At 44.4% G+C, this 26,051-nt stretch overlaps 1 protein-coding gene across 5 annotated transcripts in view; it reads right to left on the reverse strand.

Moving 5' to 3' along the window:
• Positions 1–5,477: 5,477 nt before the first annotated feature.
• The window catches only part of Setd3 (SET domain containing 3, actin N3(tau)-histidine methyltransferase), a 66,944-nt gene continuing 46,370 nt past the window's right edge, over positions 5,478–26,051 (reverse strand). For all 5 annotated transcript variants that reach the window (NM_001346470.1, XM_063261779.1, XM_063261781.1 and 2 more), the window contains 7 exons: positions 17,916–17,974; positions 17,096–17,210; positions 12,174–12,248; positions 11,034–11,200; positions 10,138–10,223; positions 7,474–7,634; positions 5,478–6,747 (listed from right to left, as the gene is read on the reverse strand). In NM_001346470.1, coding sequence (NP_001333399.1) covers positions 6,295–6,747; positions 7,474–7,634; positions 10,138–10,223; positions 11,034–11,200; positions 12,174–12,248; positions 17,096–17,210; positions 17,916–17,974 — 1,116 coding nt within the window. In that variant the 3' untranslated portion in view covers positions 5,478–6,294. The remainder of the gene's footprint in view (positions 6,748–7,473; positions 7,635–10,137; positions 10,224–11,033; positions 11,201–12,173; positions 12,249–17,095; positions 17,211–17,915; positions 17,975–26,051) is intronic.

Raw genomic sequence — 26,051 nt, forward strand, 5'->3', positions numbered from 1 at the left:
AACTTGCCAGCTTCATGCTTGACTTTTAAACATGGCTTCTGACGATCAAACTCAGGTCCTCATGCTCTCAAAGCAAGCACTTTATCCACTAAGCCATCTTCCCAGCTCTGTAACTGTTACTTCTTAAAAGTATGTAGTCCTTCCGTGTCCCTACCCACCAGGGCACCCACATTCCCATCACTGGCAGAAGTTGGCAAAATTGTCAGAAATTAAGCATTATAATCAAAGTCATCGTTCTGACAACTCCCCAAATTGCACGTGTTTAAAGACCTTTTTTTTTTTTTTTAATTCAGTACGCTCAAGCTCTTGTGGCTGAGTTAGAGGAACTGGGTGTCTTGCTTAGCGTTTCCTGGTCATTTATTGTGTGGACAGAATAGTGGTGATGGGGCTGGGCTAGCCACAGTCTAGGAGAGAGGCAGGCAAGCCTGGGATGTCAACTGCAAAATGAGATGTGTGCCATGAGGCAGAGACCTAGCGAAGCGGGCACACATGTGGGCTCTTGGTGTATCTTTGGTACCGAGTGAATGACTGTTGAAGCACAGACCTAGCTTTCTACTGTCTACTCAGCACAGAACACAACGTGTTGAGATGATTGTCCTCCCAACACGGCAGCAGCTATGGCTTTAGACCTCCCAGGGAGAGCCAAAAGCCCCCTCCTCAGGATTTCAGGTGGGTGAGGCAGGTGCCTGGTCTCAGAAGGGGTGGCAAGGTTTCTCCTGGGTTCTCACAGGACCACATAGTAGCTGTCCTCTTCTCCCAGAAAGCACTGCCACCAGGGGGCACACACAGAACATGGGAAACACCGTCAAAGATGGGCCTCTCACAGGTCCAAAGTGATGGAGGACTGGCTGATATTGCTCAGGTGTTCTGAGAGGGCTTGGTGAATGCCCATTTCCCATGCCATGAGTCTCTTCCCTCCTATCTTCCAAGGTCCAGTGTGGGGTGTTCATGTTGGTATACGGCAAGAGAGCTGACCAGAACCGTAAGGCTCCTACTACTGTTCAGCCTTTTTCCTTAACCTCTGGTCATTGTGTTTTGGTGTTGTGGGCCCCTGTCCTCCAAGCATGACACGGCAGCTGCTCTCTTGAACTGTTAACAGCTGCGATTACCCAAAGGGAATGATTGGACTGGTTAATTTCCTGTCACGGACGGGAGAGGCTCCAAAGTCCCACCTCTCCTCAGAATTTATCAGCAATTAATGGTTTCTGGAGGTGGGGCTCACAAGTCCTCACCCATCCCCAAGAATATACAGACTGTTAATGGTTGCTGGGACAGTGATGGAGCTAAGCATAAGCTACCTGTAATTCCAAATAAACTCGTTGGTTCAAAACCTGGTTAGACCTGAATTGGACAGTTTCTTAGGTCTGTGGTAGGTGCCAACTCTGGAGTACTCTTGCCTCCCCAAGGAAAGCTTGCACACCACTTGGCTACACTGCTCTTGGCTCGTGTGGCTCTGTGAGAGCTGGCTGCAGCACAGAGGTGACATTTTGATTCTTAACCCAGCTTGTACTTCACTGCTTGCTTGCAGATATGGCTGCTTTTAGAAACGTGCAGATTGGAGAGCTGAAGGCTGGAGGCTGCATGACTGAGTGGCTAGAACCCCGAGATGAGGTAATCAGCCACATACATTATCCTATCCACAGCGCACATTATTTGGCCTTAATTTTTCTATTTCCCAGGCATGTAATCTCCTTTCCCTCCCATCAGATACACAGCGATTCTATTCTTCCAGGGTCAGTTGCTTCATAATCATCACGCTGACAGCACGGCTACATCCTTACTCACTTAATAACTATTTATCATCTGCTATCTTCCCACTTTCAAAAGGGAAGCAGTTAAATGCTCCAGAAATTGGAAAAAATTGAAATTTGACCTTTATTAACTGGGTTAATTGTCAAAATCTCTGCTTGTAAAAAAAAAATTAATGACCAAAAAGTGTAACTTTTAGAGTTTCAAAGATTAGGTTAATGTCCAAGGAAGTATAAACTTTGACCTTTTTGACACATGTCACGAGAAACAGTCATCCTAATAAATTACTACCTGTGAGCAATTATAAAACTCCCCCTGAATCCAATCAGACCATTTAATTGCTACAGAAACCCCTGGCTTCCTCCGAGACAGCCTGCAGAGCCACTGAGTGCCCGTGGGAGCTGCTTTCTTAACGTTTGCTGTAGGTATACTCCTGTTTTTCAACTATATTTCTAGACTGGGAAACGGTCACCAACAGATGTGAGTTGTACCTGACATAAGCAGCTTGAGATAAACAAAACTGGCCACAGAAACCAGGAAGAAGTCAAAACTGTAGGCTCATCCACTCACGGGACTTTGAATTTCCTGAATTGCCGGTTCAAAGTGTGCTGGTGTAGGCTGTGTGTCAGCATGTGCTGAGCCCTGGGTAGGGGCTGAGGGGGCTATGCTGTTTGGGTTGTTAGGACTGAATCTCTGGCTGGTACCCAGCAGTCAGTCTATCTGGTGTCAGACTCAAATCACTGGACTAACAACAAACATCAGTGACCAGAACGGAATAAACTTGGTGATTTTTTTTCCTCAGGAATAACAGGTTTCCATCATTCACCTCTTAGGACTCGCTTGAGGATGCTCAGGGCGAGCTGTGGTTATTACTTCTAGACCTGTCCGACTGGGGTGCATGCGGCTCTAACTGCCATCTCTCGCTGTGACTTGAGTCAGTTGTCATTTCCACCGACACTTGGGGCTTATTTTGAGCTATCTTTAAGATGTGAAAGTTGAGTTCACAGTGACATTAATATGTATAAAACAGTGTTTTCAATGCTCAGGGTGTGTATGACAGCAGCCTTGAGTCACGGCCATGTGTTGGAATCTGGTGGGAGTTCTCTACCCCCCAGAGAGCTCTGTCATGCTATCCCATCATTCCTTCCACAGCCCCGGGGAGCTGAATCCTACTATACCCGTGGCACCCTCCCAATAACCTCCTATGTCCGTTTCATTCTGTAGTCAAGACATCCAAACCTCTTACTCAGGAGTAGGGGCGTGGACCATAGTCTTAGAAATCAGGAGGCTGAAGCAGGAGGATCAGGAGTTTCAGGCCTGGGCTATCATAACAAAACTTTTTTTTTTTTTTCCAAAAAGGGAGAATGAGAGAAGAGAAAGAGGGAATGAATATAAATCGTGCCCTGGGCATCAAGACACTTGCTCTGGGTCGTAGGCACAGTGAAGGTAGGGGTCAGCATTTTACTTCAGGTCTACCTGCTTTCCTAGGCATCAGTTCTGCTTCCAGACTCAAATGCAGACACCTTGTAAATGTCTGAGTCCAAGCAATACCCTGGGGAAGTCTGGGCTTGAGTGGAAGGTGGAGGGCTCCAAGGGTAGAAAGAATGCTAACGTATGGCAAAGGGGACCAGGTCATCAGAGGAGCAGTCTCTGGGAAGACTTTAAGCAGATCTCAAGATCCCCGTATCCACCCCCACCTTTCTCACAGTGGGTACTAGGGATCCAAATCCAGGCTCACATGTGTGTGCAACAAACACTATACCCACCCAGCCATCTCTCCAGTCCCCTTGGTGGTTTCATTTACTTATTTTTAATTAGAGACAATGTCTTACGCAGCCCAGGGCTCTTCCTGTGTGCACACCCTCAATGCTGGAATTATAAACGTGACACCAAATTGTTTACGCAGCACAAAGGATTGGACCCTGGGTTTTGTGCACACTAGGCAAATACTCTGCCTACGGAGAAGCTTCATCTCCACCCCGAGTTTCTCATTTTAAGTGAATATTTATTCAACAACATGATAGGTGATAGATAGATAGATAGATAGATAGATGAAAGAGGATAGATAGATCATAGAGATAGATAGATGGATGATAAATAGATAGATGATAGATGATAGATAGATAGATGAAAGATAGAGGATAGATAGATCATAGATATAGATAGATAGATAGATAGATAGATAGATAGATAGATAGATAGATAGATAGATGATAGATAGAGCGTCCCATCTCTCTTCAAACAATTGAGTGTGCACCTTGTGGGCCTGATTTAGAAACTTTTTGAGGAAAACAATCAATGGTCAGTTTCCAGAGAAAACTGGATACTTTGCAGGCCAGTGACTCTCCTGCTGTTTACAGATGGCACTTCCAAGACTGGCCTCAGCAGCCTCTTGTCCCAAGGTTCCAGGGAGAAAGAAAACTTTACCGTGACGCAGGAGAGAGGAAGGCCCATTGCCATGTCTACGGCAATGAGGGTTCTCCAACATCACCGAATCGATCACTTTCCCTCCACCTCTGAGTGGGAGGGACACTGGGGTCCCATGTGAGTAGCACTCTGCCATGAATGGGCAGGAGACCACCTGAATCTCCCACCGTCAGAGTCCTGTGGGGAAGCCAAGGGCTCTGGAGAGCAGCACTGCTCAACATCGGTTCTGCCTTTGGATAGCACACTACAGTCACTTTGTGGGCCAATGATGCAGACTTTGTGATGGAAAAGTAACTGACAGACTCCGGGGCCCCAGAAATGGGTGTCACTGTGTCTCTACCAAAGGTGTCCGTGGAGACTGGAATCTTGGCTCAAGCAGCTCTATCTTACTCGAACTCCCCAGCAGATAGTTTGTAAGTGTCCCGTGCACGATGGCCTTTCTACCCTGGGATTGCATGTGTGTGCACAAGGCCCGACCTTCAGTGCAGTGAAAACCTGTACCTAAAGGCAGATTAATGCAAAACTCACTCTTTCCGCAGCATTAACTGAGACAGCACAGGTCAGTATGCAAACTCCACATGCCAGGTAGCATTCTGGTAAGCTGTCCCTGGAATGAGGCTGACAAAAGACTTGGTCTCACATATCCGGTCACAGTAGCAGCCAGAATTACAGATGGCCCCAGCCTCACACAAGCCTACACTAGTGTCCAGTCCGTCTGTGGTACTCAAGACCCCACCCAATGTGCTGCCCATCTGAACCCAGAGCAGAGAGCCAAGCAGATCATCTGCAGGGCCTTGCCTTCTCTGAACAGAAGCAGGGCTGCTACATAGCTACCTTTATCTCCACAGTCCTTATCAAACTAGGGAAAATCACTCACACGGTGGTTTCCAAAATGAACCCTGTCTTTGACAGTCTGGATGCCAGTGATGATATGGATATGCGACCAAGGGAAACTATAAACAAATCAGTAGACTAGAAACTCGAGGCTTTGGAGGCCTCCCCTCCAAAGGGACACTGCCTCAAACCCCACTTCCCATGAAAGCCAGCCTTTATCTCCCTCCATCTACTCCTGGTAACCTCAAATCCCTCTGGAGCACTGCTGGAGGCTAAGAAAGGGGCAGCGCCTCTGTAGGCCTCTGGGCACCCAGGCAAACTCCCATATAGTCTCTGTATGTGTGACCAGCACAGCCAGGGACATGGCAGTGTTCCCCAGTGGTCAGGGAGCATGTGAGATGCTCTGCTAAAGGATCGACTCAGGGCCTGCGCTACTCCCCCAGAAAAGGAACAAACAAAAACACCAGTCATGTTTTTTTCTTTTAATAAGGGGTTTTACTCAAAAGGGTAGCTTTGAAAATCTCTAGCTTGTTGTGAAACCAGAAAGCCAGGGGGCCGCCTATCCCGACACCGTGCGTGAGCCACGGCTGCAGTGTCTACGGCACTCCACTGCCATCACTGGAGTCAGTGCACCTCTCTGAAACAAAGCCAGCGTGAAAACCCAGGAGGACGCGAGGCCTACTTTGATTTAAGGTAAAGGACAAGTTTTTAATACAGCAAAACAGAACACAAAAAGTAAACAAATCCTTAGAAATTACTAGATATATGTGTGTGTTTATATAATTAGGATCATCATCAACATTTTAAGCCATTAAAAATCAGGTTGCCACCTTACCTTTTCTTTTGGTACTGGGGATATTCTTGTTAAGGAAAAAAATAAAAGATTTGCCCAGACTCTTGTTTGTAACCACCTCACCCAGCTTTCTTTTCACTGTGCCTCACCCTCCACCATCCACTCGACACCCAGAGTCCAACCTCACTCCCTCGGCAGGAGCAGCGCCAGCACTCACTGTGGAGCGAGGAGAGCAGCGCTGCCCACAGCTGGTCTGCAGTCTCTCAAGGGCGCCTCCTCCCCTCTGCTGCTCTTCACTACTTTATTCCGCCCAGAAGCAAGATGGCAATCTTAATCAAAAAGGGAAGCTAGATCTTTATAATAACTTAAAAATCACTTTATATAAAGCAGCAAAACATATTTTCCTCTCTGCGAAAAGAAAAATGTTAACAAGGAACACGGTGATGTGGTGGGCTGTCTGCAACTTCTGCTCAACTGGATCCGTGAGCATCTCAGAGTCGCTCCTTCACCGCATCCATGCTTCCTGAAGACTCTTCCGTGTCTCCTGTCGTGTTTTCACTCTCTTCTGGGCTTAAGCTTTCATTTTCAGACCTGGTCCCATTAGGGATCAAGCTTTCCCCATTGACGAGCCCATTTTCGGCAGCCTTGACTTTGCTGACAGTCTCTGTGAGACTCAGAGACTCCTGTACACCTGCCTCCTCCTCCAGCTTTCTCAGGACCAGAGGGAGCCTCGAGTCCCCCACACCACCCTCCAACAGCCCCAGGTCACTCTCCTCGTATCTGGGCAGTGGCGCCCTCTCCTCCATGTGTTTGCGGTAGTACTCTCGGTTCATGGCTGCACTCTTCACTGCTTTTTCCAAAATCTCCTTCTCACCCAAGCGCAATTTGATGGCCATCGTGGCACGGACAGAGAGGTCAGGGTTTTTCAAGACAGTCTTATCTTCCTGGGGGGGCGAGAGACATCAAGTTAATGACAAGAACTCTAAATTGTCGAAGCAGCACCAAGCTGCAGCTCAGCCTGAGAGGGTAAGGTGCTAACAGCTTTTAAACTGAGGCTTCACATCGCCGAATGACCCAACACTTCCAGCAAAACTGCAGCTGACTCAGGGCTCTTGTTACAGTAAGTCCGTACTCTCAAAACAGAGCTAAGGCCAAGTTAAATGGAGCCAACACAGAATGGAGGGCATCACTTGCGTTCATCTCTGTGATTGGAGCCCCATGTGGGCCTAGAGTGAAGGCTAAAAATTAAAAAAGAAGAGAGAAACAAGTCTTCCAGCCAGGCCTGGTGACAGCCTGTAATCTCAGCTAGTCAGGAGACTGTCAGCATGGTGATAAGTTCGAGGCCTGGATGACTTTAGTGACACTCTGTCTTGAAAATAGGACGGGGGTTTGGCTGTACGACAAGCCTCTGTATGCTGGTGCACAGGAGAGAGAAAGAGCTGAGGGAGGGATGGGGGATAGGAGGGGAAGAAAAGCTTATATTTGTGGTATCATGAATTAAAGATAGTTTTTAAAAGTACTAACTGTGTAAAATTTATCAAGTGCTATTAAAATCAACATGATAAACTGTGAAACACTGGCACCAAATAAGGAATGTCACATATACATTGCTGAGAATCAGAATGAAGGACTAGAAACATGCCAAGCATGATCTTCATTCATCTAATTACCTCAATTGTCGTTTTATATGTTTTTAAAAGAAGTGAGGCTCTATCTTCCAGAAATGTCCAAAGTTTGACCTCATTGTCCCAGCTGACAGGAAACTCCGAGTTCCCCAGAGTGAAGATCCTGTCAATGGCGCTGTCCCCTAGCAAGTGCTCTTTCAGCTCCTCTACAAGAGACACACATAGCAGTCAGTCGGGAAGGCAGCACAGCTCACTCTGACAAGCCGTCCGTCCTCTATGTCCCCCAGCACAGTCTTCCAGGCTCTCTGAGCAGAGGCACAGCTAAGTTCCAGGCCAGGAGGTCAAGTGAGGCCTCCCTGAAAGGCAGTACTGACTCATGCCCAACTCAGAGAGGGACACTGAGAGCCTTGAGACAGGCTCGGAAGACTATGTCTGAAGACATCTATGGCCACACCCTCACTATGACAGAACTGTTCTTGCTAGCCCTGGAGTAAAGACCTCACCTTACCAACTGGTGTCAAGGACACCGAGGAGGAAGGAACAGCTCAGGTTGAGTCCTGGGTCCTTCTAGAGGTCCCAGCTTCACCACATGGCAGCTCACAACCATCTGTGCCTCTAGTTCCAGGATAGTCAACGCTTTCTTCTGGCCTCTGTGGCCACTGCACACACATGGTATGCAGACAGACATACGGGCACACATACATAAATAAGATAAAATAACATCTTAAAGATACTGGGAGCCACTGTCGTCCTGGTAACTACACACGTAAGCCAAAGATGGAGAAGCAAGTACATGGACTGTAGAAACCTGACTCAAAGAAAAGTGAGTCAGTCTCAGTCAGAGTCAGCCTGCCTGCCCCCCTCCCAGCTTCTCTCCCTCTCCCTCGCTCGCTCTCAGCAATCTAAACCACACAGAAACACAGCCTCTCAATACCTTACAGATCTGTGTAAGAAGAATAACTCAGCAATGGCTCTGAGCGTTCCTCTCCTGCCCATCCTGTTCAGTTCAACAAACACACCCAAGCTTCTTATGTAACTGTGAGACAGTCTCTCTTTCAGAGCTAAATGCCCTACAGCTGTCACTATTTACAATTCAAATCGGGAGCTGTGCTGCCAGCAAACCAAACTTTATTAGTATTAGTTGGAGTGGTTCACAGACTCCATCGATTGATTGTCTGTGACGACTGAGAAGACAAACTGTCTTCTGAGAAGAAACTACAGAACAGCACCAAACACAAGAGATTTTTAAAAAGGGCATGTTATCTGATGTTTTAAAAATGACTATCTAGTTCCAAGGTAAAATTCAGGCTTAACCTTTCATAGAGATAAAGATATTTAAAAAAAAAAAAAAAAAAAAAAAAAGCTTCTTTAGAAACAGAAATTTCTTTCCAGAAGTTTCCAGTTCTGAGCCACTGCCATCACTGTTCCTGGCCTCCCAGCGCCATGGCTGCAGACAAGCCATACAAAGCAGCCACTGGCCTGACCTAGACACCAAACCTTTCTTGTCCCTGTCATCCTTTCCCCAGAGGTTCCCGGGCCCAAGGTGGCCTGAGTCTCTCTTGCTGAGTAAGGGCAGTCCCCTGCCTGTGTCTACAGGGAATACCTCATCCTACTCTTCCCCCTACCTTCCCCCCACCATCACCACATGCAAATACACCAAGAATTGCCCCATGAATTCTATCAGTTGCACATCAGCAGGAACATGGGACTGTCTGGGACAGGGACTCTGGAAGTAGCTAGGTTGGCTCTGGGTCAAGGCCACCAGTCATTAGCTGAGCAGCCCTTTTCTCACTCTTCACACTCTGAACTGGAGACTCCACCAGCGTGATAGGAAGCACCTTACAAGGCACAAGATAAAAACACAGGAAGCACCGTGTAGAACACTGGGCATGGCACAAGCTACAGGGACTGCCATTACCAGCGTTCCTCCCCCGCCCCACCCCCCTAGATTCCTTGCTCATTAAATATAGAAGAAAATACCACAGACCACCCTAGCCTGTACACAGAAAAGTTTCTGTGTGATGGAAGGTGCTTGCTCTTCAGGGACAGCTACCCTGTCTCACTCTGGTTCCCGATAGCTTCGTCTCTACTGTCTACACTCTAGGACTAAGTTCTTGTACACTCAGGCTTCCTGTCAAGCCCTGAACCCACAAGAGATGGGGACAGCAGGGACAGCCACCTATCCATGGCTGCAATGACTGCTTTAGCCAGCTGCACTTCCCTAACACTTAGGTGGCTTTGTTCTAGAAAAACATTTAACTGTTCAGTAAATCATTTATTCTCTAGCCCAGCCATTCTGTGTAGGGTTGAAGGTAGTATAAAACAACAGGCCCCAGCACGGATGAAAGCCCCAGACCAGCAACTGGGCACACAGTCGAGGGTGTGAACAAAAGCTCGAGCTCACCAGGCCACTGGGCACAGCCGGCTCAGAGGACTTGTCCTAAGCAAGCAGAAAACTCAATACATGGATTTAGTCCTTCCTGCGTCTGAAACACGGAGTTGTGGCCAGGAACATTTTGTCTTATACAGGTGCTGTCTGCAGTATTTCTTACCATCCCAGGATGTTTGGACTCTTCAATCCCAGTGGACAACAGATTAGTTCTCTCTCCAATATTGCCACCTTCCCCTACCATCTTAAGAATTTTATCTGTAATTTGAGCCACCTCCCCATGCTTTACAATTTAAGAAGAAAAAAAAAACTGTTTTTACCTTCAGTCATGCAGAATACTCGGAGAAAAGCTAGAAGCTGGGCAGAGATGGGTGGCTCAGTAAAATGCAATGCAAAAACACTGGATCTGAAAACAACAAAATCTGAGGTCAGGCCCACAGTTCCTCCAGAGGAAGATGCCCGGGCCCTCACACAGCAGAGCTGAGCCTCACTACATGGTAGGCACGCACCTTGGAAAGCATGAAGCTGGTGGGTGGGGAAGCCCTGCCAGGCCCTGGCCACTCTTGCCAGCATGCCTGCTGCCTGACCTGACTCTGGGGTCACATCCTCACAGTGAGAGAATTAAACACACCCACAGTCCTTACGAACATTAACAGTAATTCATGTTGAGCTCACACTTTATCATTAATCAAATATTGACAAGCTCAATAAAAAAAAGTTCAGATAATCCATTTTCATTAAGAATGGTTCCTCTAGTCCCCGGAAAACTAATAAATCATAATTCTCATCTTCTTTACCACTTCACACCTCAAATGCAAGAAAATTTAAAGAAACTAACCAGAAATTCATGGAATCAGTGAGGATCATGACTTCATTACCGAAACTAATGGTGGCAAAGAATTAAACAAAACAAATTGATCCATGTCGTTAGCCTTTTCAAGGTGAAAGACATTAATGACACCGGAGGGCTTCTTTAACCTGAGGACTGCAGGCCAGCTCCCCTGGAACTAGCTGCGAGTGCTAGCAACACCCTTCTACCTATCTGAAGCACTGGTAAACGACCACACGGCCAAGGTCTGGATCTGCTGTATAACGGGATAAAGGGGTTGAGACACACTACTGTGGAGAACTCTATTAACACACAGATTAAACACTACGTTATAGAAATACCACACGCACCAAAGGGAAGAGCCAAGCCAGGATATTCTCTACGTACGTTGGGATGCCAGCCCGAGCCAAGACCTCAGCCTTCATAGCGTAGAGCCTGTCACTTTTACTCACTCCAAGCTTTATTTTCACTCTGTCGTGTGAGTTATTGTCAAAGAAAAAACCACTGTGGATCACAAACTCTGCATTTGACCGAGTGCCGTAAAAAATGTAAATCTAAGATGCGGTAGAGAAGAAATAGAAGGACATAAAACAAACTTAGTACGTGCTCTTCAAACAGAGCAGAGCAACAGGCTTAGTCCTCATGTATATTCACACTACTTTACACAGCAGACAGGCCTCCATAGTAACCACACATCTGCTCGGTAGAGCATGCTGCATGGAAGGTGTACGTGTGCAACCCTTCTAAGTCCCCAGACTCGTATCTAAGGAGAGTAAAGCCAAACACACATGTCTACTACGAGTAGGCAGGGGGAGAAGGGCCCAGGGACATACTGACCCCGGCCTGCTAAGCCTCTCCACACAGACTGCCCCTCTTAAACTGTACTTTAGAATGTACCGCGTCTTCCTTTCCTTCCAAAACAGGGGAACACTCTAGAATAGGCCTTTAAATTAACTTCTGTCAGAAGCCCACTTCCACAGCCTGTGCACTTTCACACTAACAGGGCTGTGAGTTTTCTGAAGGGCAGACCAAGTGGAAAGCGGTGTCTGTCTCTATTGGTTTTCTATTATGTGCTGGGTTGTAAAACTAATAATTACAGAGATTTGTAGATGTGTGTTTCAAATTGACTGGGAAATTTAACTGTGCCTCTACTCAAATTATTAGATAAAAAATATACACATCACAGTGAAAGTCTAAGAGGACAGGAATGATTGTTCTAAGTCCCTTAGGTTTTAGCAACCTAACCCCCATCTCTTTTAAATACCATCTCTTTATAAAGAAATGCAGCTTATGAAAGGAAACATTTGTTTCAGTATTATGTGACAAACTCTATTTTGGCTAACAGTATTGCATAGTGCAAACAGCTACATTGTTTTCTTCGAGGATGCAAAGTACAATTCAAAGCATCTTTCTGACTCAAGATTTGGTCAGAAAACAACCCTAAAGATCAGTGTCCCAGCTCCTCCCTCTGGCCAACGCCTCCTAAGGATAACAAAGCCACCCCTCAGCTAGAATGCTGAAACCTACCTGATCTCCAGCCTGAAAGTCCTGCAGAGCCACGCACTCACAGCGGTCATCTTCCAGGTTATAGCCAGTTGTGATCTAGGCAGCAGAGAAAGACAGGGTGATGAGGCAGCCATCCCTCAGGACAAAGGTGTCTAGTGGTGCTCACAGGGCAGCAAAGGCTTTCAACATTCAAGCAAAGAGCTGGTGAGGATGTCAGCCATTTCCATGCACACCAAAGATTGTACAGGAAACTGAAGTCTGAAAGTAAACAAACCTCTCTTGGAAAAGACAATGGGCATCACTTCTGGAACTCCACCAAACACACTATGAAAACCACTGCCTTTGAGCCCTGAGGAAGGTCTCCACAGAAGACAAGACACATACTACACTGGCAGTCGTGCTTGTTCACTAGTCATGGGTGTTTCTGGGGTCTGTAATTACCGACAAGCTTTACTTTTATATAACTTTTTTCCAGGGAGAAATCAATGTGGGGGCAGGATTTAGTTCAGTGATAGAGCACTGGTTTACTATGCACAAGGACCTGGACTCTTTTTACCAGCAACACATAAAAAGTGGGTTTTTCGGGGTTGGGGATTTAGCTCAGTAGTAGAGCGCTTGCCTAGGAAGCGCAAGGCCCTGGGTTCGGTCCCCAGCTCTGGGGAAAAAAAAAAAAAAAAAAAAGTGGGTTTTTCTACTGTGTAAGAATCAAGAAGACAAGAAAAGAGTGGCTTCTAAGTCACAGACATACTTTACTCTGTAATCACAGTCACCTAAACTCTCAGGTAAGCAAAGGCAAGTAAAGAGTTATTAGTTCCTCTCTGTTTACTAAGAGTCTCTAAGCCCACATGGCATAGACAGTACAGAAACGTCCCTAGCCTGACCCCAATGGCACAGCTGTCTTGGCAAGGTCTCTGTATGCAATACACAGAAGTGGCTGCTCTTACTCTGGAGTCTTTACATCCAGTTCTCCCTCATGACTGTTCTTGTCCTTGCTTTATCAACCTGTAATCTTCCAACCCCTCTGACTGGGACAGGCTGCAGCACCACAGACCTTCACACTGCTGAGCACGTAGTCATTCCGGACAGTGCCAAGGTCCCAGGAGGTCTCAGAGCCTGGTGTTCTCTGCCATGCAGGCCATGGGGTCTTGTTCCCTCTTGCATGGAGCCATCTTTAACTCCTACTCTACTCAGAAACTAGTCTTCTTTTGGGGAACACCTCCCATTTCACCTCCCTCATCCTCTCTCTTCCCTAGCTACCACCACATATGCCTACATACTCGCCTCCCCCAGCCTGCAAGAGAGCAGGAGTGTTTTCCAAATCAGAGTCTCCAGTGTTTGATGTACAGTGCCTAACACCTACACTGCCTTTGAAAAGGCTGCCTTGAGGCACAAACTCCCAGGGGTGGGAATTGAGTTCCGATTCAGTAAACAGTCCATCTTGATGCCTCACCCCTCTGAGCACTGCCAACCTCCCAGACTGTGTACAGTTATTCTGGCTTCTTTTGGTCACACTCATTGCATCCTGGAGAATAAAGACTTACCTATTAAGCAGTACCATAGAAGAAAGAGTGTGAAACATTACTCCCTCAAACACACAGAGGACATAACCATTTCCATCTTTCTTTCAATTTCCTCACAATATAAATCCATTACTTGCATTGTGTATGAAGAAGAAATGAAGTAATGCATTCTTGTTGATTCGACTTGGAAACAACAGTGGAAAAACTGAAGAAACAGATTACAGTTGTGTCCATGTGCCCTGCTGTTTGTCCTAGACCAGAGTGCATATGCTTGTCAGTTCAAACCAACAGATGATGGACCTCCCAAAATAATGGGTGGAGGCCGGTGCAGTGGAGTACCACCTGTAAGCCCAGCACTCAGACTTGAAGGAGTTCCAGTCATTTGGGACTGCACAGCAAATCCAAAACCAGTCCAGGCTACAAACCAGTCCAGGTTTGTTTGTTTCATTATAAACAAACAAACAAGCAAACCAACCAAAGGAATTATAATGTATGGGCACTGTAGGAAGTACACACAGGACAAGAAGGGGACTTGTGTGACAGAAGTGACACTCAGCTTACATAGAATGCCCAGGGTAGCTGGCCCCAATTGACAATAACTTTCAGTGTCATGAGCATCTGAGGAACAAGTGTCTGAGCAGGAGCAGCAGCAAACACAAAGCACTGAGGTGGGTTGCACTGGTATTAGGGACAGCAAGAAGTCACAAGCAGGCGAGACATGTACATTGTCATAAGAACTGGGGTTTTCACCTGAGCTTAGAATCCAAATGACTGTGGACTTTTCAAAAGCTAAACAGAAGGGCCTTGAGAGCTTTTTCCCACCCCGACTAACAGAGTTACACATGCTATTCTCATCACAACACACACAATGCTCTATAAACCCCTTCACAGAATCCTTCTCAGGGAAACTGAATGACTTCAAGAAAAATCCTGTCAATTCTGCTAATTTTGGACAGATCAGGGCAAGGTTTAAAGATACACATTCCCAAAATGAGGGAAATGGTGTGGTGGGTAAAAATCCTTGCTGTGCAAGCATGAGATTAAGAGTGTGGATCTCTAGCATTTATGTTAAATTAAATAAACACAGAAACCCAAACACAGCGTTGTGCATCTTTAACACCATCACAAAGGCCAAAGTCAGGCAAACCTCCTGGACCACCTAGTGAAAGCAGCAAGCTCCAGGGTTACTGTGGGAGACCTTGTCTCAGAAGTATGATATGGAGCTGGGCGGTGGTGGCATATACCTTTAGGGGGCAGAGGCAGCTGGATCTCTGAGTTCAGGCTAGCCTGGACTACAGGGTTAGTTCTAGGACAGTCAGGGCTACACAGAGAAACCCTGTCTCAAAAATAAGAAACCAAACCAAAACAACAAAATACAAGGTGGAGAACACTAGAGGAAGCCATGCAGCCTTGACTTCTGGCCTCCACCCACACACATACACTAACGCACGCACAGGGACATATTTCCTGTAGCTGAGGATTGGGTCTCATAACCTCTTACAACCTGCTTCTCCAGATGGCAAAGGACTTCATTCTGATTCACCAGAATCCTAGGCAGCACTTCTTCAGCCTTGCTGTCACCACAGAGTGTCCCTAGGGTATGGACTACTGTTGAAAGCGGACAGCACTAGTGGGTCACACCTTTCTCCTGAGTTCCCCTGTAAGAGTCTAATGGTAAAAGGAGAGTCCACACAGACACACATAGAAGAAAAGCCTTTGCTTGAAAAAATCACACCTTGAGATCAAGTACCTCATCCCAAGCAGAGGTTAACAGGTCCTGAGTATCATATACAGCTTTACAGTTTGAAAGCTGCACCCCTTAAACACTGCCACACGAAATGTCCCACAAAACCTCAGGGTAACAGAGACAAATCAACAAAGGTGTCCAATTAGGTATGTGGGACAAGGATGACATATTGGCTTCTTGAGCAACCTTCCTGAGGGTCAGCAGAGAACCATGGTAGATCACAGGACACATGAATTACATTAGAGAAAAAGGTATGCCAAGAGTTACCTGTTACCTTAACCCGAGGTAACGCAAGAGTACACAGCGCCACTGCAGGGAATAACACCAGTGCCTGATTCAGAACGCCGATGACTACGGACAGAAGGGAGCTATAAACAGTCAAAGACGGAAGAGAGTGGGACAGCACCCTCAGCCGTGGCAGCCTTCTACGCAGCTGGTAACCCAGAGGAGACAGAGACTTCTGTGTTGTTTAATTCTTTTTGATTACTTAATATTGGAAATGAACATAAAATTTAATGATCAATTCAGTTTGAGAAATAGTGATCTAGTTTATATAAAGAGGAAAAACAACATAAGGATTAGATATTTAAAGCTCCTTGAAACTGTTTTAAATTTCGAGCTTATCAGTTTAAAAAATATCTATAAAGGAGAAAAAAAGAACAAAGAATATAGAAATTATATTCATTAATGAAAATGTAAAACATGCTATTTCTTAGTCCTGCTAATTAAATTAAGCATATCTAAATTAAGACAAAATGTAATTATAAAAGTGTAATTCTTCTTCCTTGCTACAGTTCAAATATTGTTAAGATCTGAAAGACTACCAGAATTAGCAGGAAGACAGTTTGCCTTGAGTGTCTGGTGCACAGCGCATGTGCTCAGGCCTCTGTATAGATGTGAAATAATCATTTTCAGCATTTCTTTAATCTATTTATAATATTGCTAATAATAACAAAGCAAGCTGGCACTGTGGAACAGGAATCAAACCCAGCTCGCCCTGCAGGCCAGCCGTGCTGAGGACTTCAGGATGCGCTGGGTTTGTCACCTCCCTACCTGTGAGTACCAGGAAGTCCTCATCACAGAGGGAGCAAAGGAACAGGACTTGCCCTCCTCCTTTACAGAATCGGCCACAGGAAGACCCTTCCAGTCTTGACTCTCCCAGCCACCAGGCAGCCAGCCCTGCACTTGTGCCCAGAGCCTAGCACACAAACCTCCCCATATGTAGGCTCCAGAGCAGAGCAGCTAAACCATCGAGGGTGAGGAACAGAGCAGGGTGAGGGGCAAACAGGAGTCAGCAGAGAACACAAAGAGCGAGCCATAAGAATGAAAGCCAGAAAGATGGAATGTTTTCTTCAATAAATTCCTATTTGTAAGAGGATAGAAAAGCAAAGTGGCCCGTTCAGCCTGTGGTCCAGTAAGACAAGAAAAGGAATGTGAGAGGTAGGGCTGTGATTTAGACCACACAAATGCAGTCGCTGCAGATTCCCAAAGTGGTCTAAGGCTGGAGTTTTCAGTTTTCAGCATGAAAAGGACACCCAGCTTCTACTAGAGGCAGGAAAGCAGCAACGTTTGCTTCTGCTTGTCCTGGTGAGAGCTGCAGGGGAGAGGAAGCCAAGGAGAAGGTCCACCCAGAAGCTCAGCAGCCCCCAGTCTCAGACCCAGGAAGAGATCTTTACCAGGCCGTTGGTATGATTGCACATGTCCCATAAAGGAATCAGAGCCAAGGTCACCCGGGAACCATCCTCTGTAGGAATTTGGTTTTGCCGTGTCATAACTGACGAGACGGCCCACCTGTAACAAAAAGAAAATAAACAAATTAAGAATGAATTGTCTAAAAACCACCCCCACAAGAATGCACTCAATCAGGAAACCAAGGTTATGGGTGGCTCCCAGTTTTCAGGCTTTTTTATACCATTTGAACTAAACCCAGGATTGAGAGGAGGAAGGGCAGAATGGCAGGAAAAAAAGCCTGTACACAGGCTGGGTGCGCAAAGGAACTAGGAGCAGCCTGAGTCTCACCCTGCATGGTGATGAAACTGTTGTCCCCAAAGCCAGCTCCCCTTCTCACCCAAATGCTGACTTTACCCAGCTTTGAGCCTCACTGACAAGTGGGTGCTGTTTCTCCTCTCTACTCAGACACCCTCCAAGGTAGGTGAGTATGAGACGTGGAACATGGCACTTTTATTACATAGTATAGTGCATTAACTTTATATTCAAAAAGAATCCCTGCCTCACACTGATATTAATCTACTTAAAAGAGAGAAAAGTCCTTTAGCAATACTTAACACTAATATTAAGTCCAGCACTCCTTGGCTACCTCAGCCACTAGAAGGCTCACAGCAGTTTCTTGGCAGCTGTCAAAATGCCAGTGCTTATCAAAGCTGCTTGCTGTGGCTTTTGAGACCGCCCATTTCAACACTGTAAGTGGTCACAGCAGGTCACTTGCTGACGAGTTTCCCTCACATCCAGATCCTCAGAAACCACCCTCACACAAACCTGTAGTCCTCGTAAGTGAAAGAATCCTTCAAGGGCAGTTTGTTGGCATGAGGATGGGTCTGGGAATGAACGGTTTTAGGAAGCAGAGGTGGGAAGAAAAGAGAGAAAACAGAAATCAGTCAACAGAATTTCATTATTCAGCTGCTAACAGATCCTAACAAGAGCCAAATGAAGCAGGAGGCGTCCAGCAGCGCGGCTGAGGGATCAGCGTGCTGTTGTGCCCTCATACATCACTGTCAACTTAATTTGTTGTGCCCAGCGGCCGCCATAAATCTGCTCCTTCATTCCTCCATCCGGAACCCAGACAGCACACTGCACAGTTGAAGGTGGACTACTTTCACAAAGGCGGGCACACCCTCTGCTACGACACGAGCTCTGAAGGGAACACAGAGCCTGCAGAGCCAACAGGGAGGGCTTGCCTATCTTGGGGTCTCATGCTCTCTGACTAGATTTTATTCTCTTTGTATGTCACAAGAACAACACTTACAAAAGCCCTCTAGTATGCTGGAAACTCTTACGTTCTCTAATAACACTTGATGACAATCGACTTATGAGCAAATGAATTATTTACACAGTAAATGTGGATCAAACACAGGAAATCAAGCAAAGTAAAAAGTAAAGTCTTGTGAGAGAATGAAGTAAAATTTAAAAGTAAGATAAAGGCAAAACAGACCAGCATTGTTTTAAATTACTTTTTTCTCTAGCCAGAAGAACATTTGATAAAGCTGAAGTCCTGGAAGACTTCATACATGGAAGAAAATTTTATAGCTTTACACTCCCTTTTTACCATCCCCTCCCCCTTAGACCTTTAAGCACTTAAAACTTTGTCTCAATTAAGAAATTAAAGCTGTAACTGTGACTTTAATCTTAAGTTTCAATTACAGTCTGATAGACAGATTGCAGTGAGTGATCAGATGAACACATGGTTGCTCGGAGCTGGAGACAAGATCTGCCGAAGCTGATCTTGCGCCCGCTAGTGTCTCTGCACGCAGCACAGTTACTCCAGGTAGGGCAGCACGAGTGCACTGTAACTCATCACTGCTCCCTGCACTGTGCTCGCTGGCACTGTGTGCGGGGCAGTAGGGAATGAGGTAGAAGGGGCTCAAACCGTAAATCAATTAGAAAACAAAAGCTTGTCCTGGGTGTGCAATCTTAGGAAATTATATATTACAAAAGGGGCCAACTGGGTGTTAGCTCCCAGGTGCCTGCTTCTCCCCTCTTTTTAGCCTCATTTTAAGCTTTTGGAAGAAAAGTCAAAATGTAAAATTGTATTTACATAATCTTTAAGATGCATGTTGGGCCAGGTATATCTATACATACCAGTAAACACCTGCACTTGAGAGGCTAAGAAGACAGGATCAAAAATTTGAGACCTGCCTGTCCTACATAGCTAGAACCCGTCTCAACATAAATAAAGCAAAGTGAGATAAAATGAGTATTTGTACTAGCAATGTGGAATTAGATAAGTCTTTAAAGAAACAAACAAAATAGCCCATGACAGGTAGGGCATTTGAGTCTGGTTGGGGAGTGATATGCCGGGGAAGGTCAGTAATGCCCCGCCTGCGCCAGGGCCTGGAGATGGCTCTGAGCACGAGTGTATATCTTCCTCTTCCTCATTGCATTTAGCCAAGATAGACTCCAGATTTTCCTTTAAACATAAAAATCGTCATAAGGCCTTTTCCTCCTCCCAAAACTAACCTGATAAGAAGAGTAAAACTTCAAAATAGTAAAGAGAGTGGATTCTATTGATCAATTTTCCTTTGATTTGTAATAAAGTGAAATTTCATTATATTTTATTACTGAGAACTTTGCACACCCAAATGTCTCTTTTCAAAGTCTAAATGATGTGAAAGTGGTATTTTTAAAAAATATTGTAATTCACTTCAATTATGGAACTTACTACACCTTTGGAAAGTTGGTAAATCCCTGTGAAATACCACAAATAATAAAATGCTACCTCCCTCTCTCTCAAGGCTAATACTAAATAGGAAAAAAATGGACTGTTTTCAGTTTTGAAAAGAACTTCAAGATTCTTCGAACAGTTGAGTATCTATAGATAGCCTTGGACTCCTCAAGAACATGTATGACCACTCCAGGAGCAAGAAGGTAGAAATCTAAACCAATATGTGCCTTCAACGGTTTGCATATATCTTACATGAACTAACAGTCCTGATAAAAACATTAAAAATAAAAAGTAAAAAAAAAAGTGTAAGTACATTTTCTGTGTGGTTATATAACATTTTCAGAAACCATGAGAAATAGCTGTTCTCAAAAAAATAAAACAAAACAAAAAAACAAAAAAAAAAAAACCACAGGGTGTACCCAATACACACGACTGTGGTATAAAAGCCAGTCTGCACTGACACATGAACTTAACAATTAGATTGAAGCAAAATGTGGAGCTGAGGCAGCCAGTGGCTTCCTCCTCAGCAGGGCTCTCTCCACTGCGACGCCAGCACCATCTATTGGCAGCGTGAAAGAGTGCATCAGTCCCTACCACAATACTCAGCCTCATTTAAATAAACACAGGTTTCTAAAAAAAACAGAAACCAAAGCCAGTACCTTTCATCTGAATATAGTAGTCTTTAAAGATTTAGAGGTATTTGAATATCAAAAATAATTCATCTACTACTTTTATTTAATGTTTAATACTTAATGTTGGAAATAAATGGCTTCCCTTATTTAAAATAAAAATGAACAAAGCTAAGACAAATGTTGATTGCAAACAACTTTCATTTAATACCCAAACAGAAATTTAAAAAAAAAAGAATCCCTTTCACTGTTGCTTAAAATTAATTGGAAGTGAACTGAAAGTGTCTATTTGACTCCTGGTACGTGGTGAGGATACTCCACTCCCTTCCGGGCGTAAACTACCATGAGCCTGACCTCCTTCTTCCTGACGGCTTTCCCAGCATTTTAAAGATCTTTTCTGCAGCTGAAACAGGAACCTCATTCTTGGTGGCCAACTGACTTTAGTGTCATAGTTTCCCAGACAAAGGAATATGTGGGACCAGTGCAGAGTATCCTCAAATAGACCTCCAAGAGAGAGGCCCAACAGGAACCAGCAGGAGCCCTGACTTACTAGCTGCTCTACCCTAAACCCTAATAAGCAGCTTCTGAAACTAGACACCAGCTTCCTTCGGGATCATAAGCAGCAAACGATTATTTCTGAAGCATGAGAAATAGCTGATGTGGAACTAAACAACAGCCACGGCTTTTATCAGACGGGGAGCATGCAAGGCTGAGCTTCTAAAGCCAGGGCTGTTGACACAAACACACACACACACACACACACACACACACACGTAATCCCAGTTACTTAGAAGTAATGCCCAACCTAGGCTATATAAAGCTCTACTTCAGAAATAAGTGAAAATTAAAATAACTCTAGAATCTCTGTGCACAGCCAGGTGACCCTCTAAAGCACTCCTTTTTCCATCCAAAGGAGGCCCCTCCTTAAAAAACAGTAATATTGTGCTAGTACAAAATAATCACTATGTTTGGGAAAGATTAATATCTAAAATTGTTTGTTTGGCTTCAATAAAAAGAAGCAATATTGCTAAATATGTAAGTATGGCATTTTGAAGAATTTACCATATTGCATGGGTCTGGTAGGGATGCTTAAGGAAATTAAAAACCACTGCAGTCAGCAGAGCTGATCCTTATTAAAGTGCTGTCACGAACTATCACTCACATAAAACAAAAATAAACCAAGAAGAAATTTAAATAAAATCTATGGATTATAAGTGTTTGAAGATGGAAAAATGAATGATATTCTGGCTTTTAAAATTGATTTAGCATGCAGCTTCTCTTTATAGTCCCTTGATAAAAATGAAATCTCCCTAACAAACACTTAATAAAACCTGTCAATATCTCTGAAAAGAAAAATGACACAAATGCATTAAGTATTAAATACCCTTGGAAAAAGTCACATATTCCATGAATTTTTGATGTACTATCTTGACATTAATGTAAAACCTTGATATTTATAATTGACAGATATTTAATAAAGTATAAAAGAAGATGGCTGCTATGCAGCATGCAAATTCCTCAGGATCATCAGAGAGGAGTGATTCAGGGCGCACTTACATTAGATAAACAGTTACTGTGCACCACACCAGTCAGCGGCAGTCTTATTCTAAGCTCCTACAACAAACCTCTGGGAAGAACCAAACAACACACGCCATTATTATGTGGATCCCTAACCCACAAACAGTCAGTGTGCAAAGCAGCTTCGGAGGTTAACAGTTGTGCACAGGAACAAGTGTTTATCACTGGGAAATAAGCAGCTGCAAACATTTAAAATGTTACTTGCATGAATATGGTTAGGTACTTCCTAAAACAATTCTCAAATGAAACAAATTTAACCTAAACAAAGGCTGAAGAGCACTGAGGAAAAAAGAAAGATTCCAACACAATAAAGGGCCCAGAATACAAATCTTCCCAAAACCCATCATCCCTTTTCACTGACTCTCTTATGCCTGGACTGCTTTGCTTCAGGGGGCCAACCTGAACATACCAGTCACTTCACAGAGCCATTCAAACATGCTAAAGGGGAGTTGATCCGTCCATAAAAATGACTCCTAAACACTGTATGTTAAAGAGTTTTCGACTGTTGTAATGCATAACCAATTATTTCCTAAAATACAAAGGGCAGTCCAGCAGAAGAGCAAAGGGCTCTTCTCAACAGTCACAGGCTCGCATTTCTTAAGTTGTACCTAAGTTTGTTCTGATGAAAAGCCATAATGTGTGTAATTAAACTGATGATTAAGATACATTTATTTTACATGACTTAAACATAAATTAAAAGGAACATGGGTTCATCTGCCACAGGAGACACACCTAAGTCCAAAGAAGACCCCAAGATGAAACCACACACAGACCTTCATATTTGATCTTGGACACAGTCGCGTATGTGTCATAACTGGGATGCGTGGTTTCTGACAGAACATCATCCGATGTAACACTGATAAGTACTTCACCAAATCAGACAAGAGAAAAGAGACAAAAAGAGACGCAGCAGAGACAGGATGGAGCCCCTCCCCTTTAAGACAATATCTTAAGGAAATGGGATTTCCCTGGAAGGAGGCAGAAATGCAAGATGGGAACAAAAAGGAGGCCAGACACCGGACTGTGACACGCCATGACTAAGGCAAGCGGGGACAGCACCCTCTGCAGCACAGTTCTGGAGGTCAATGAGCCTCCTCTTCTGTTTTATTTTCTAAGTGGATACAGAGCAGTTTAACAGAAGAACAAATCATAAAACATCTACTGAAATCCATAAATCAGAATCAAAGCATGGTTCATATATTCAGCTCTTGAAGGAAAAAAATCAATTTTTAAGACTTTTATTTTTAAACACAGATTACATTCAATTCTTTGGGGAATTTTTTCATCATAAAGTTCTTCGAACTCACTCAATATGATCAAATAAAAATTTAACTACATCAATACACATCTAATCAAGACCCTTCTGCTTTTCACTCACACTCTCTCTTATACACACACATACACACACACACACACACACACACACACACACACACACACACACACAAAGGAGAGAAAGTTTTTTCCTAGCAAATATATATCACCTTAAAATAAATTAAAATATGAAATTAGAACAACACTATTGTTCATTACATTAAAAAATACTTTTAGATAACTGAATCTATAGTCTATATGCAATTTAAATTTAATTGCAGTTTACTAAAATAGTATAAAAAGACCTCTACCCTGTATTTATTAGTTACCATGTGTATACACTGAAGGACAATACACCACACACCAAGGTGGGTCTAAACCAGCCATACGGTCTGTCAATTCCTTATTTACTCAAATATTTACTGACTGAGGAAAAAACTAAAAATAAGTTAACAGTAGACAATTATAAATTATACATCAGGGTAAAAATGTAAAAAAAAAAAAGAAAGAGACTGCTCCATCAGCCAGTTTTGAGTGCCTGTGATGGTAAAGGAAGATACAAAACTCACACCCTCTGAAGGCCGCTGCCCAGCAAAGCCAGAGGACAGACAAATGAACTTTCAGAGCTGGTACCCAGGGCCGGCCATCCTCTGCGACCTGCCAGGTTCCTGGAGCTGCCACTCTAGGGCATGTCCTCTCCCTGTTACTAAGCTGGTGAGGCAGAGACAGGTTTTAGCCAACAGCAATGAGTTCCCAGTGCCTTCAGAGCCTCAGAGACGTTTTTCCCTCCAAGACTAAGAAAAACCTTCATACCAAGTGAGGACAGCTGTGACGAGGACACCTGAGAAACACCTCACCTGCACATGCCTGCACAGCAGGCAAGAGCATGGGAAGTGACAACTTTACAAATCACCACTTCCAGGACCCAGAGAGAAGCACTCCCAGGGAACACAGACAGACAGAAACACAGAGACAGACCCCCCCCCCACACACACACACACATCATATACACAGACAGTGATTCAACCATAATCAAACCACATTCCCTGGTCTCCATTAAGGGGTCAATATTTACTCAGAAGCAAAATTCCAAAACCTCACTCTCAACATTAAAAAACAAACACCACAAAGCGAGAAATCAACAGTAGCAAGGCGGATGTTTTATAGGAACGTGTTTTCACCAAAATGCAGGCTAGCAGCATGTGGTGGCAAACATCTTTACTCCCAGCACTCAGGAAGTAGAGGGAAGTAGACTTATGAAAGTTCAAAGCCAGCTTGGTTTACATAGTGAGTTCTAAGCCAACCAGGCCTACTAAGTAAAACCCTGCCTCAAACAATATACCACCAAACAAACAAAGCAGACAATTACTTCAGCTTCACAATACATTTACTTTCCATTGCCTAAGCTGGTATGACCAGGGTCAGGAGTGCGCACTTCCAGCCATTCCTTTATAGAGTGCTGACACCTAGAGTGTACCTATAAACCTTGCCCTAGGAAGAAAATGGCCTATCTAGACACAAAAAAAGTGCTCTCTCTCCAAAAGAGCAGGCGTACAAACAACTGTCAGCTCTGTATTTTGTGGAGGTTATTAGCAAGAACTTTACCTGTGTATATTTAATCACCAAAATTCTTCCAAAATAGGCTTCATTATTGAGATGGTGTGCATATGCTTGGTCCCACTATATACTTGGAGTGGCACTATTAGAAGGTATGGCCCTGTTGGAGTAGGTGTGACACTGTGGCTATGGGCTTTAAGATCCTCATCATAGCTGCCTGGAAGCCAGTCTTCTGTTTGCTTTCAGAACAAGAGGTGGAACTCTCAGCTCCTCCTGCACCATGCCTGCCTGGATGCTGCCATGCTCCCACCTTGATGATAGTAAACTGAACGTCTGAACCTGTAAGCCAGCCCCAATTAAATGCTGTCCTTATAGGAGTTGCCTTGGTCATGGTGTCTGTTCACATCAATAAAACCCTAAATATGACAGAAGTTGGCACTGTGATGGGCCTGACCATGTTTTTGTTTGGAAGAATGTGAATTTGGGGACTTTGGATTGGAAAGTCATGGAATGTTTTAAGTGGGGCTTAATGAGCTATCCTAATGAGGAATATGGAAGACTTTGTTGCTGTGAGTGATTTTAACTGTGCAGACCTGGCCCAAGGATTCAGAGGAGAATAATTTCAGTATGTGGCCTAGAGACTGTTTTTGTGGTATTTTGGTGAAGAATGTGGCTACTCTTTGCACTTGTCTCAAGAGTCTGCCTGAAGCTAAGGTGAAGAGACTCAGATTAATTGCACTGACAAAGGAAGTCTTAAGAAAGCTCAAAAGAGACTTTGTTCTCTGGTTAAGTCTGGCGTCACTTCTCCAGCTCTACCTCCCTCTGCAGCACTCTAAGCTCAGGTTGAGCATTTTGAATAAGCATAGCACGCTTAGAAAGGAAAAATATATGGTTCGAGTACTAAAAGCGTACCAGGAAGTGAAATGGAGCCAAATCCTGTGTTCTATGAGGTAACAGAGTAAGGGACGTGGGGGCAAGATCCTACCCAGCTAAATTTAGATCTAGGCATTGGGGTACACACCTTTAATCCGAGGAGACAGGCATGCAGATCTCTGAGTTCAAGGTGGTCAATCTACAATGCAAGATCCAGGACAGCCAAACCTATGCAGTGAAGGAGTTGGAAAACAGAAAGCTGGAGATAGTGTAATAGAACAA

Source organism: Rattus norvegicus, chromosome 6 (assembly GCF_036323735.1).
Source record: "Rattus norvegicus strain BN/NHsdMcwi chromosome 6, GRCr8, whole genome shotgun sequence".
In the NCBI taxonomy this organism is placed as follows: domain Eukaryota; kingdom Metazoa; phylum Chordata; class Mammalia; order Rodentia; family Muridae; genus Rattus; species Rattus norvegicus.